The following is a 15,216-nucleotide window of genomic DNA, read 5'->3' on the forward strand; positions in this document are numbered from 1 at the left end:
GATCATGGACCGATATGAAATATATAATCATGCATCCGACTATCTAATGCTGTTTCCTGTGATAAGAGCTTTCTTTTGTGCATGATATATATCAGCCAATGATAAATATCATTTCATTTCTGTATATTTCCATTTATAAACAGAAACCCAGGGGCTTGTTCGTATAAATGAGTGTTAATTTCCGCTACCCAGCAAGTGAGTTCCACTTCCTCGAATCTTTATTTTCGTCCTTGTTTCGTCCTGTCCTGTGTGATAACCGCATATCCGTGCGTGTAAAGGTACTTGTGCGTGAAAGCTAAGTCGTAGACCTATTTTGTCAAGTGCTAAAAATTACTAAAATGTTCCTTTTTCGTTTTCGGTATTATATTATGCGCATGCTTGAGTATATTTCTTCTTTATGAGAGAAACAGGGCAGGAGCTGAGACAACATTACAGTTCTGTTAGAGGTAATATTTTCCGTATTCAAAGATGTATTTTGGCTGAGTTTTCACTGTAAGATTGAGATATTAGTACTTTAATTTAAAAATCGATTGTCTTTATCATAATTTAATTTGAAAATACAGGGTATATTATTTCAAATTCCTTTGCTAATGATAGTTCATCAAACGAGGGGTACTAAGTACTCATTTAGAGTGAGAAACTGGTGATCAAGGTCATAGTTGGCAGTCTTTAATGCAAGTAAACTGTACAAGTATTATTATTAGTCTGGAGTTTATTATAGCCAGTTTTTAATAACCTAAAATTGATAACAGAAATTATATTTTTATTCCACAACACACAACTAGGCATAACCTTTTGTAGTCATTAAATTGAACTAAACATATGAATAACATATTGGAGTAAACCTCAAAACGACTAATAGCTTAAAAAATTAAACCCACGTTTAACCCCAAAGCGTCAGAAAGGATATATTGTACATGTTTCCACCCATTACGTTTATATATATTGATGATGATGATGATGATGAGAGAGAGAGAGAGTATTGCAGCTACGTTGTTCATGTTAATATTGTAATGATGTCATCTTTAAAATACAGATGTAAGTGTAGATGACTGCGTGATGACATTATGAAGCATTGGAATCAGAAAGGTTCCATTTGCTGATGGCTTTATTTTGTTTCCCTACGGCTGAAACGTATAAATGTCTTTTAATGGAAATCGTTATAATAAATTATCCAAGTTTACCAAATCATAAAACTTGCTTCATTTAACATTTTGGGACACCGTTCTAGGGATAGAAATGATTAGCGTGTAATATGACGCAAGGTTATTTTGACGCAAGAAAATTACACTTGTGGCATATACAATTTATAATTTTAAATAAAGTGTAAAAAGAAGTAATCTCTCTTGAATATAAAGAAGATAATGTCACACTACATAATTAATTAAGAAATATAACAGTGCTTCTGTTCACCATGGGTAAAGTTATGAGGCTAGGAATTCCGTCATATTATTTCTGTTTTCTACGATGAAATTGTCTTTTGCCGAGGAACGTCTTCTTGCTCAGATCTTAAACATACCTTCTGATGACATATTTGTGTAAAGTTCATGCGCATATATTCGTTGACCCGGAAGTTCCTTTCCTAGTTAACTCCATTTTGGTCAGCTTGTATTTAATCATTAATCTAGAAATAAATTTTTGTTCTCTATTTTAAGCGCATATAATAAACGTCTAGCCACGTATAATTCTTTTTTAATTAAGTTATTCTTATGCCTTAATAGATCATGTTGTTTTTTCTTCAAACTGGGCACATTTGCAACTTCACACAAACAAAATCAATGGCAATTTTAAGTCATTTTTACGAATTTGTCTTTCTCACTATTATTCACTTTTTCAAAACTGGAATTTATTTTCTATAAATACCTGGATTTCAAACTAATAATAATAATAATAATAATAATAATAACATGGTTTGTTCATGATCTTTAACATGTCAAAAACTTAGTTTTCGCGGGGCTCACCAATTTTCAAAACGTATAACTATACTCTTTAAACAGAGGTTCCTAAATAAAAGATTTGTTTTAAGTGCATAAGGTCTAAAACCTTTTCCTTTTGTTAAAACGACACCGTTTTAGAACAATAGAAAAGACTTGAGGAAGTTCATATTAGTGACGACGCCGATTTACAATCTTCAAATACTTGGTCTTACACAATACTGATAGCAATTTGTATTTATCTTGGAACTTTCCCTTTATTTTTTAAGGTTTATCTGACTTTACAACCGATGGCTTTAGCAGGGGAAACAAAATATGAATACGATGTTTTCCTTGTTCACTGCGAGGCTGATACAAATACAGCGAAGGACATTGACAGGGTATTGACAAAAGCTGGACTTAAATGTATCTCTTCCTTCAAAGAAAATGTATTCCTGCCAGGGAGAGAAGTTTTTGAGAGCGTTAAAAATGCCACATGGAAATCGCGGTTATCACTGGTTCTCCTGACAAAGGAGTCGAAGGAGAGACCATGGGTTACCTTGGAAACCATCCTAGCTCTGGAGAAATCACAGCATCTTAAGCAACTCTGCATTCGGCTTCTCTTAAAGGGGATCGATAAGTCGGAAGAGGTGAAACTTAAAGTTGGAATCCTTGGAAATCTTCCACATTTGTTCATAGATGATGGAAGCAGTGACTGGGAGGACAGCCTTGTAAAATCAGTTACAAGTGAGAATAAAATAACAGAAGCTGCGTCATGTTAAGGAGTCATTTTTATGAAACTGTTATCGAGTACAATAGAATCACTTGCCAATGTATATCCAATTTGACCTGCGAAATTAGTAGCACATACATTTTATAGTAAAAAAATTTATTTCTTTGTCTACTTTTTGCCTTAAATTTGCTGCACGTTCTCTGCAGAAATTACTTTATGTGTCTGTTTATGCTGTATAATTATAACTCTGCAAGCAAAATAATATATTTGACCTTATGCTTTTGCATTTCCCACTAACTGGCAAGTATTGAAAACAAATTCCATGTAAATGTTATCATATATATATATATATATATATATATATATATATATATATATATATATATATATATATATATATATATATATATATATATATATATATATATATATATATATAATTGAAATTCCAAGTTAACATCTCCAGTAGCATACATAATGCTCAGCGTGCATTTTGTTTTTTTATCCAAGCCATTTATGATATCCAATGTATCCGTCTAGTCAATGCAACAGAGGAGCTGGATGTCGTTCCATAAAGCGATGTTTCATTTTGAAATAAACGTTGTTGTTTTATTTTAGCACCAATGCCGATGGAAGAGATTTTGCCTGCCGGGAATCTTGCCCTTGGTCAAGTTTACAGTTTGGTCATTGGTTTCTATTCTTACGTACTGCCAGGTAAGTGATATGGTAACGTATATTAATGTGCTAATTTAAATTAAGGTAAATTAGAAAGAGTAATTAGTTTATTAGTTTGTTATATATCAGTATCATAATACATAATTACCTGTGATACGGACCATTCTGATGATGTGGGTCAATTTGTATATATGGCGCTGGTGATATGAATAACTGTACTGAATTGAACTAAATTGAAATAAAATATGTATGATCTTTTATGTTTTCAGTGTTTTTACTTTATATTTATATTTGAATTAAGATGTATAGACTATGTAGTCTGAAATAAAGAATTCTTATCTTATCTTATACCTGCTTATTAGCAGACGATATGTGTGTTTTACATTTTCTCCGCCATTCAATCTCATGATGCTTGCGTTATTGAGTGTACGTCTGTCTGTCCGTCTCTGTACTTTATTTTCTCTGCATTTTTAAAGCCGTATTTATGCTTAGCAGAGCGATGGTACGGTTATGTATGATGTAGAGTGTGTATAAGTAATGAAAAATCACCGTTAGTTTTGCTTAACATCGAGATCGTTTACTCACAGGCAAACATTGAAGCTTGTCCTTAATTTCATCACTGAAACACACATTCCAAATTTTACTAGCGTTATTTATATTATGTTTCCCCATTACGAAATTTACAGGTAATTATTCTAGCATGCGCAAACTGTAAATTCTTATTATCATGATTCATCGGTAAAGGTAAGATCTTTGTTTACATTTTAATAAATATGTCTAATTGCCATAATTTTCGACTGGAATTTACTGATGTAGTGCATTGTATAACTGCATTAAATGAGAATCAGTTACATTATGTTTGAACTATATCTTGGGATAATCATAAAACCTCAAAACCATATTTATAGGATATTTGTTTTCTATAACTTCCTGAAGTAATTGTATTTTCAGCAATCACATGTTTTAGTATCAAAGGACACAAACATATAACAGTGGCCCAATTCCCCAAAGATTCTTCATTAGAAGTGTAGTTCGCAACGTACAAGTAAAATTTGCAACAGTGTTTATGAGCATTTTCGATGGCTTTTTATGTTCATGAAATCCCATATTATCATATAATTTCATAATATGGAATAGATGCGTTATCTCTGAATCCGTTTATGAAGAACCCGTTTTTTATTATATAATATAGTGATATAGCCTGACTAACATACCCGAGAGTTACACCGCATATCTTCGTATCTTCTTCGATCTTGTTGCTCCTTTCCCGAATTCTGCGTCGCTGAATTCAGAAGACGTACTTTCTTTATCTCTTTATAGGACATTTCTGTTATCATCCATAGAACCTATAGACGGTGCAAGCTGTACGTGTTTCCTTTCCATCTGAATGCATAATATTCAATGAAGAGTTTTATTCAACAATTCCTATTACTTTCAGCACTGAAGGATGGTGTGACCAAGAGTAGCTATTATGTCCCTGGAAGAACATCAACAAAACTTTTTATTCTACTGCCTCATGACAGCAAGACGTATCCAACAATTACAGATTACGAGCAAAGAATTATGCACGTTGGAAAAATTGATGTCACTCAAAAAGTCCATGTTGGGAAACCAAGGGAATACAAGGTTGATTTGTACTGCATACGAGATGATTCAGTGGTAAGACTAATATCATCGGAATTCTCTTGGACATGCCTTCTTTAATTCATTTTAGTAATATTTGTTTGCAGTGTTTCGACCAATCACAAGAGCTGTAACGTAACAATGTTTCATTCTGTCTCTGAATAAACACTTATTTTCTCTATTTCATCCGTGCTGATAGCTCATTTAGCTTAATTTTTTTCAGGATTATTACTTTGTTGCGGAGTACCCCAATGTTTTGAATACCATGTACCAGATCCAAGAGCAAGGTATTGCTAAAATTGACCTCCGACTTCAAATGGCACGATTCTACTTTACGTTGAGGAAAGTTCTGACTCACGATGTACACAAGGACTGTCATGACACTTTCAATGTCATCCCATATGATGGTACGTACTGTTCCGTGGATTTCTTTGATAAACACTTTTCTGTAAGTTGCATAACTCTATTTCAACCATTTATTGTAAACAGTTTTCCTTGAGGAGCTAACGTACTTCTTTTTAGTAAACATAAGATCGTAGATGTACCTTAATAGAATGCAGAATCCCTTTCTTCTCCAACAAAAAAAAAATAGAAAAAGACACACGTGAAGAAACTAAATTTGCTTATCCATAATTTCAAGGAATATGAATTATATATTTTTATTTTTGCTATTAACTAAATCTTATCAAAGCTCAACGAACAATATTATAAACATTTTTGACAGAGGTCTATGTCTCTGTATTCAATATTTTTGTATCGTGCACAGATCTACTTCCCACCCACCCACCCCTATTGCTCCCTATACAATGTATGTTCCATAGTTTTGTTAGATTCTGTTAAGATCTTTGTAAAATCAATACACTTAGATGTATTTTCTGTAAACCAGGCCAGAGCCACTGTGGCAAGACCGAGCAGATTCCATAGCTACGAAGAGTTTCTGAGTTAGGAACCAATTAAACTGAAGAAAACTGTATTTAATTATTTTGAAGTTTTAAACTATTTTATTGAATTATGTTTTATTTCACTTTTATGAGTTTTTAATTACAAGTATAAAGTCCGATATGCTGTCTCGACTATTCCGATGTCAGGTATCACTAATAACTATTCCTAACAGGAATTTTCATGACTTGAAAATGAGTCAATATTAAAACATGTACTACAATCATTCTCTTTTATGCACCGTGTGTTGTGTAATGCCTTCAGCTACAGCAAGTGCCGAGGAAGATAAGCTCTACAACCTCGTTTTGGGAAAAATTAGGGAAGAATTGATGGAGAAATGCCAAGAAAAGGTAAGATCAGTATGATATATTTCTGCACTAGGTCAATTGCTCGTTATAATGAACAAGAAAGCATAACAATAAATTTTAAAAATTTCAATCAGTGAGTTTAAAAGAAAGCTTTGAACATGAAAATACAAAAAGTAGGAAAAAAATTGGGTTTCCGCAGTGAGTTTCGAACTCGTCGCCACTCGTTTGTCAGCCAAGACAGACAGAAAGAAATACAAATGTGGGAGTTTATATATAAGACTATGCTAACTTCATGTTCAAGGACGGGAATTAAAAATGTATAAAAGAAAATAAATGATGGGATGATGGAGTCTGAAAGAACGTTTGAAGATAAAAATACAAAGAAAGTATTTAAAAACTTGGGATGCCGCCACGAGTTTCGAACTCGTCGCCGTTTATTTGCTAGCTGGGACACAGACAAATGTGGGTGTTAATATATCAGATTATAATAAAACTTCAAAAGATCTATCTCGTTTCGGATTGATGAAACGTTTTACCACTAAGCAAACCACAATTCTGATCCGATTTTAATCAAACTTTTAATATGCGCTTATATTTTAAAGATATGTTTCATTTTGAACAAGACATGGACACCATAAATGGGCGATTGTGCATCAGTTTATTGTGACCAGTCTGGAAGTCCTATTTTTATCGATATTGACGAAATCTCGAATATAGCTACTGTGACCAGTCTGGAAGTCCTATTTTTATCGATATTGATGAAATCTCGAATATAGCTACTGTGACCAGTCTGGAAGTCCTATTTTTATCGATATTGATGAAATCTCGAATATAGCTACTGTGACCAGTCTGGAAGTCCTATTTTTATCGATATTGATGAAATCTCGAATATAGCTACTGTGACCAGTCTGGAAGCCCTATTTTTGTCGATATTGATGAAATCTCGAATATAGCTACTGTGACCAGTCTGGAAGTCCTATTTTTATCGATATTGATGAAATCTCCAATATAACTTTTATGGTCATATTTTGAGGAAGTGTAATAGTTGCTAAATATGCTTTTATTATTAGGCTGTATCTGATTTGACTAAACTTGGTATCAGTCTGGAGACCGAATTCCAATTCGATTTTGCTTCACATTGGTAAATAACTTTAAATAAGATTATATCATCATTATAGTAGACAGTTTCTAAAACAAATTAGATCCGCACATATAGATCTAATACCGTGTATTTTATTGGCTTAGCTCCTTACTTTTCTTTTTTTATAATTAAAAAACGACTATGTACACTCGTGATCGTTCCGAAAGGTGTCACCAAATTGTAACAAAAAATCCAGATTCTGTTAATTTTTACTAAGGAAATATATCTTGTCCTAAACTGTTTTTTGGGGGTTTTGTTTTGGTTTTTTTTATGTGTTTGTAGTTTAAAAGACAACTAATCCATGCATGGCATATATGATGTTACCCTCAGGTTATAATGTTATAGTGTCGAGGTGATGACAAAAACGACATGTGTAAAATATTTGCCTCGTTTGAAGTTATAGCTGGCACATAAATTTCAACACTTCTCACAGTTATATGAATTTGCATGTTTTACAATTAGCTGTATATGTAGTGAACGAACTTCGAACGAGTGTGGGAATATTCTTCTTTTACATATGTTGAGCAGATATTATGTATGACATATGTATGACATCTGTGATACCCTTTTCCTTATCCATCTTAGCATGATTCTACCATTATTGTCTCCGTGTTGTCAGCTGTTTTATTCTGATTTTTCAGTATATATTCTTATCTTTCGGTTCTGATAAAATATTTTAATGATTTTTCTCGTTTTGACTATCGTTTAATAATTTGTGTAGATATCGAATCCTGTTACTCGACTTATTTTGGCTAAGGAAGGCTCTGAAGTAATGGACGCCACAGTCACATGGTGTTGTGATGTGCCAGAAGATTCGGAAGTGGCACAAACGATACAATCAGCTCTCAATGCCAACAACTGGAAATGTGAAAGTGGTATTGGTAAACACACTTTCAGTTACACTGGCCGTGGAAAATGGAACATCTTCGTTTTATCAAAAGAAGGTCTAGAGAGTGACTTCCTAAAACCACAGTACATCGCTGCTGTGACAGAGAGCATCGAGGAGAATCGTCTTTGCGTCATACCAGTTCTCCGTGGTATGAAGATAGAGGAGGTGCCAGATTTCATCAAATGGGTTACCTATCTCTCCGCTGAAGAGTCTGGCTATGTGGAAAGATTGCTCCAAACAATGAAAGGTACTGATAGGAACGTCAAAGAGGATTTAGCTCTGGAAACCCTCTAATAAAACATGGTGTTGCAACGAAATTAGTTATCAAGCCGTCTTTTCATTTGCAAAAAACAATTTATAACGTATTTTTATACGATCATGTTTGGCGTGAATCGTTCATTTTATTTTTTCCACGTTTTCAAATAATTCCGTGTTTTCAAACCATGTAATCTGTGTTCCATTAGTTAATTTTATCCGACCTCCAAAATGTGCTTGCAATTAAGATTTGTTTAAAAGTATATACATGGTTTAAAACATTTAGACACTATTAAGTAGTGTTGGAAAGTAGTCAGGTCATTACCGTCATGTTAAAACGTAAGCCAATGCTCATAGGGTATGTCATGCCTAAGGTTCAATATGCTCACGAGATTTGTTTACAATATTCATTGAGTAAGAATAGGTTAGGAAAAGACGGACCAATTAAATTTCTTTAATGTTCAATAGGTACGTCTATTCATTTCGTGATATTATCAATTATAATGCCTATATTCTTGTACGACAGCCCAGTTTTTCTCTTATTCTGTCCTGTATAACTTTACTACACATGTCTATTTGCATGTTTGCCGGAATGTTTTTATTCATCAGTGCTGACGTCATCTTTGTATTTAACTATTTTCAGGTGAAGAAGTGAAGACGGAAACAATAATGCCTGCTGGAGATGTCGCTACAGGACTAGCCTGGGGTTTCATCCTCAACTATCTTCCCATTCCATTACTTGGTAAGCATGACACTACCTTTCACAATGAAAAGTAATGTAGAAATACTTATTCGTACAGTAACACTAATAACACTAGTCAATACAACTAAAAGCAAAACAAAATATTATCCCTTGTATGTAATTATAAACTCTGAAAAGTTGTTATCTGTGGTTTGTCCTCTCTGTGTGATATCCGATTGGTAATGTTTTTATTTCGTCAGCGTCATACACTTTTCGTAAATTTGACTTCAGAAAATTATGAGGAAAGCAATGACTGTCTACTCTAGACCAGCAACAATTAGAATAAAAAGAAACAATTGACCAATGCACACCGGTTTTATCCGTGATGCTACGTTTGCTTTAGGTAATGTTTAACATAACATAGAACGTAGGATGTTCTGGAATTGTCAGGAAATGACGAAACGTCACCAAACAGACAACTGTATAAAACCACGAAATTATTGGCCATAGTCGTCTAAAATCTTGATAGTAAAGTGTCTGTTTTTACATTTCATTTTGGATTACATTACCAAAAGTAAATTTTCATCTATACTAATATTACATTATATTATGTTTAGAAAACTAAGTTTATTTTTTCATTAACGTTGCAATCCTTTTAAGCATGCATATTACAGTTTATTTATTTCATTGTTTTAGGGAAGGGTGAAGATAATACTGGTAAGTTAAAAGGTGTCGTTTCTTATTAGATTCTGAAGATTGCTAAATTTACCTTTATCTATCATAACATGAGGGCACGTATGCAGAACATCAGAACATGTTGTTGTTCTGTTTGCCTCTATACATTTATGCATAAATTCCATTACATAGTTTGTATTCGCATTTGCTATCTTGTTATGTGCTGCTTGCTATAGCTTCTCACAGATTTTCAGCGTTCATCTTTTCCTCTGTAAATTATATAAAATGTTATGTTTATAAACGTTGTGCGCTCTTATCATATGCATACGTCTCTTGACTTTTTAATGCGTTATAGTGAAAATTATGGTACACATTTTATTTTTTAAAATTCGTTTGATGACATCCTTCTTTAGGTTTCACATGCGTTTTCTGTGCTTGGGTATCCCATGAAAAACTCTTCATCCATACAGTCACCATAACTATACCGGCTTTATTAGATATGATAATGAAGATTAATAATTAATAAGTGACACACACACACACACACACATATATATATATATATATATATATATATATATATATATATATATATATATATATATATATATAAGATCAAAGCAAATCAAGAAGAAAAATTGACGTTTGTATGCCCAGGAGTAGTTTGATTTTTTTATATGTTTTGCGTTATCGCATCATATAAATCATTTCACTTTCAAAGCTCTATTTTCTTTGCTGATGTCATCTGTTGAAATGTTGTCGAACACTTATTTATTCGTTTGGATAACTTCTACAACAGAGGAGCAGATGCAGAAAAAACTGAACTGGGTATCTCAGACGAACAATTAACTGACTTTGAAGCAGAATTGTAGATGGCGACCTCTACGGACGCAACATTCTAAACAGATACAATATACACACGAACATGCACTGCTGTTTAACATCACAGTTGACGTTTAAAATCACGCTTCTATCTGTACTAGTTTGTTTCAAAAGAAACACCTCAAGCATCTGGGTTCGAATCCTACCAGGACCAACCTCGTCAGCTACCGTAGTCATCTAAATGTTTGATGACTGTTTAATGAATTGTATTGAATCTTTACACTGTGTCAAATGGAAAGGTGGTGCATGTTTTTATATGGAAGTTTATTTAAATGAATGGACGACTGGACTTAAATTTTTATTCGTTGGTTTTAGTTTTAAACACTTTATTCAAAAATCTACATCAAAGTGTATCTATTACAATCACAAAATTGCGAAATCCACATACAAGGAAGTGTTATTGGTTTATAAGTTCACTAAATTTTAATAACATTCCATTGGAGAAACATATTTTTAATTCACAGATCTGACAGAGAGGATAAAAAAGAAATTAAAAGAGAAAGCTCTGAATTCTGCCTGCATTAAACGGCTGTACATCACAATTCCCAAAACATGCCAGCCAACGCCTATTGAAACAAATACTGAGAAAAATCCTAACTCCGAACCCTTGATAGAAAATCTTGGACGACTGGAGTCTGTGAAGTTTACCTCATCAGGAACCGTCAACAGACCTTATGAGCTGGTCATGTATAAAATGACAACCAAAGAAACCGACTTACCCGGCGGCCTGACTGAGGTATGGCTTTAGGTTAAGCTGTAGGCACATTAAGATACATGTATTTCCTTTGCCATCATTTGTGGGCAACTGAACGTTTAATGTTTACATCTAGGGTCATCTGCTCTAATAGCGAAACGTTAAAGTCGCAGACACCCAAATTGTCAGACGCTTATAAAGCATAAGAATTATAGCTTTGAATAGGTACAACGATATCTCGTTGATCAAAAATTAAGTAAGCAGTTAACGAGACATTTTTACTGTGTAAATAAAACGTTCTTAGTTGGATATCGTTTTCAGGAATAATCACTCTAGTTCGTTTTCTGTACATATATTACATTTTGAAGGATTAATGTATTAATTGAAGGAAAATGTAGAATCAGTGTTTATGTGTATCTTTTTCATTATCGGTTTTTCGTGTCAGCAATATGTATCTGGCTTTTTTTAATCTATTTAAGATTTGTTTCCTCGCCGAGCAAGCCACCCCTTCCTACACACTCTTTGCCATGTCTAAGCAATATAGCAATGCCGGGCTGTCACCTAAAGATCTGATTGAACAAGCCAGGAATTTCTCAGACTTTTGTACCACACGCATTGCCAGTCAGACTTTTAAGGAAAAGGTGGCTGACATCGAAAAGCTCTGCAAATTTGTCTACTTTGATAGTAAGTTTGAATTTGCTTTCATTCACGGAAACGGGAGTGCAAAAGACTATTTTTATAATGGTGCACCATTCTAGTAATATCCAGTTGTATTTGGTTTAATAAAACTATACTTAAGTATTTTTCTGAAAAGTATATCTTCTGATCAAGTACATTTTCTGATGAATTTTTTCTTCTCCTTCTCCAGAGAGAGAGAGAGAGAGAGAGAGAGAGAGAGAGAACAAAGTAATATTTTTCGTTGTTGTCTTTTTAAACGATTGGGCTTTGTCTCATGTTCCATCATAGAACCATTGTTTTTCGTCATTTGCACTAGTTACTAAAATCTTCATTTTCTATGAGAGGCTGCCAAACAAGTTTATTCCCACTTAATTAGCAGCGATCAGTATTGTATCAAGGGTAATTGATTCTCACTAAAGGCCACGGTCGCTTTTGAAACCTGAACTATCACATAGTAAAACCAGATTATAATATTCACTAGCCGTAGTTTTCGCTTTTACAATAACACCGCACAAATAAGTGTAAAATGTGAAAGTATGATAAAGTCTGATAATATTGAAATTGTGACAGTTTGGATATGAGTATTATGTATGCTGACACCGTGCCCGGTATCAGAGAATCAGTCCCAAACGCTCAAACAACATTTAAGAGCAGCTGTAAATAAATACTCAACCGCAGTTCAGTTACAGGTTGATTGGAATATGCAATGTGCTGTAGTTTAACTGAGGTTTGGGAGAAGACGGAGGTGTTACTTGGTCCTAATATTTATTAACGGTTTAATTTAAAGATAGCGCTGAGGGTTGGGCTGTAGCTCTCAGACATAAATTAGCATGATTTGTCCTATGCATCTGTAGACGAACCTTATATATATATATATATATATATATATATATATATATATATATATATATATATATATATATATATATATCTGTGTCCTTGAAAGACGAATTTTCATGTCCAATCATTGATTTTCCAACAGAGTATCTTCTATGTAAGATCCTGCCTAGCAAATTATAGACTGGAGCATTTTGGAATTTACCAGTCACTAGTAGCTGTAATGTACAAAAGCACTGTACGGATCTACAGGATATTTGAATTATTATATAGCCATGCCCTTCTTTCTTTCTCTCCGCCGCTTTTAATCTTGATTTGTATTGGCCAAAGAAGAGGGGGCTAATGTGTTGACTGTTTACATGTCTAATGTGTTGACTGTTTACATGTCTTTTGCTTTATAATCCTTAAGCATATTCATATTAGATATTGTATGTAACATTATCTTAAAACCTGCTTCTTTTGAGTGGCACAATGGTTTTAATATATTTAGAGCTTGCATTGTGGAGTATATTGTATTTATTGAATATTATATTAGATTATACCATGCACGCATGAAACGTTTATCTTTTAAAACACTTATTTCAGATGAAAGCAAAAATCTGCCAGAATGCTTGCTGGAAGAAATCAAGGTGGACCTCTCTTCTGGTGTTGAGTTAGTTGCCTGAAATGGACATTTAATAGATGTGATGCCGAAATGTCTTAAAGTAATTCATCTCATAAAACTAACACAAGCAATACGACGAGAGTGTCATTTCAAAGCAGATTTGTACTGCACAAATCGGTCAATATTATGAATATTATGATATACTCCCTAACCTCCACTGAGACTGGTTTTCGTCACACACACACACACACACACACACACACATATATATATATATATATAATGACAAATTGTGATAACTTGCTGCTGCAGAAAGTTTGACATTTTCCTGTGTGCATCTAACGGCAATAAATTATTATTATCTGTGTGCATCTAGCGACAATAAATTATTGTTATCTGTGTGCATCGAACGGCAATAAATTATTATTATCTGTGTGCATCTAAGGGCAATAAATTATTATCATTTGTGTGCATAGAACGGCAACAAATTATCTTAAATACTTATAGTGTGATGCTATTGAATTGATATCTCTATGGTAAACAGTATAAACTGAAATGAATAAATCAATAAAATGTTACATTGTTTTATTACATGTGTTTATCCAATATCTGCACTATACCAATTTACATTTATCTGCTTCTTCGTTCTTTCTATCATTCATTTTTCTGTAGTCATCATAATTATTGAAACATTGCTAAATATTCTGATTGACTTAAATCTTACACACGTAAATAATAATTAAATAAGCAAGTAGGTCACATTCCAGTGGTTTTGACAATAATTTAGCAGTGTATGGTTTGGTTTTTCTTCTTATTGCAGGTGTGTTATTTAGGAAGGCGTGATGTTGATAAGACTAACAATTGGCGGCATGATTTATTTCTTTAATTACTGTGAAACAAGGTTACACGGTATGCATGTTAGAAGCAAATGTCTGGTCTCTCTTTGTAAATTATACTGTACGCAGGAAGTGGTGGTTTTGACAAGAATTTAACAGGTAATGAAATCCAAGCGTAGAAAAACTAGATTTAATAGGGCAAATAAACCATGGTCCTAATTCATGCAGTAAGAAGACTCCAGATCTACATGTCATAGTGTGTCTTGTTGGCCTGTCTTTTTCGTAACTCCAATAAAAATAATTATGGCATTTTATCCTGTGACTTTTTATCCAGCACAATTTCATAAAATCAGAATGATCTTGTGACTTTTTGTCCTACGATCGGGTATCTCAGTCACAATCTTCTCTTTCCCTATCACTACATCAAGATGTTAATAGGGCTGAGATTCAGTAGTGGGAGGTGATGTGATGTGATTTTGGATTTTTAATGTGGCTTTAACAATTTTGCAGTCATATCGCTACGATGTCTGCAGTGTGACAGTTTATAGTGATGTCTAGCACTGGGGCATCATGATGCAGACACGTAGCATGATGTCCCACCAAGTCACATTATCCTGACACCAGACCGACCAGTCCTAACACTAACCTGTTAATGCTGAGCGCCAAGCGAGGCAGCTGTTAGTATCATTTTTGTAAGTCTTTGGTATGACTCGACCGGGAATCGAACCCACGACCTCCCGTATCCGAGGCGGACGCTCTAACCACTAGGTCACCGGAGTGGTCACTAGTGGGAGGTGCTATTTTAAAGTACTTTAAAGTGTTCTCATATCAAGTCGGTTAAAATTTTGTATC

The 15,216-nt window shown here is 33.8% G+C and overlaps 1 protein-coding gene across 1 annotated transcript; it reads left to right on the forward strand.

Moving 5' to 3' along the window:
• Positions 1 to 269: 269 nt before the first annotated feature.
• LOC149799145 (uncharacterized) lies at positions 270 to 14,106 on the forward strand. The gene is made up of 12 exons (XM_089958256.1): positions 270 to 446; positions 2,204 to 2,660; positions 3,265 to 3,360; positions 4,760 to 4,980; positions 5,168 to 5,351; positions 6,148 to 6,233; positions 8,054 to 8,468; positions 9,120 to 9,218; positions 9,855 to 9,875; positions 11,180 to 11,451; positions 11,889 to 12,093; positions 13,510 to 14,106. Exons 2-12 carry the CDS (start codon positions 2,225 to 2,227, stop codon positions 13,587 to 13,589), a joined length of 2,115 nt encoding a protein of 704 aa, XP_089814382.1. The 5' UTR covers positions 270 to 446; positions 2,204 to 2,224; the 3' UTR covers positions 13,590 to 14,106.
• Positions 14,107 to 15,216: the final 1,110 nt, after the last annotated feature.

The sequence above is a fragment of the Sinohyriopsis cumingii genome, chromosome 5, assembly GCF_028554795.1.
Source record: "Sinohyriopsis cumingii isolate HCF-2022 chromosome 5, ASM2855479v2, whole genome shotgun sequence".
NCBI lineage: Eukaryota > Metazoa > Mollusca > Bivalvia > Unionida > Unionidae > Sinohyriopsis > Sinohyriopsis cumingii.

Bases quoted from the DNA above. Each gene is read 5' to 3' on its own strand.
- LOC149799145 (XM_089958256.1), top strand. From the start codon at position 2,225: ATGGCTTTAGCAGGGGAAACAAAATATGAATACGATGTTTTCCTTGTT. The intron at 2,661-3,264 runs GTGAGAATAAAA...GTTTTATTTTAG, and splicing joins CCTTGTAAAATCAGTTACAA to CACCAATGCCGATGGAAGAG. The intron at 3,361-4,759 runs GTAAGTGATATG...TATTACTTTCAG, and splicing joins CTATTCTTACGTACTGCCAG to CACTGAAGGATGGTGTGACC.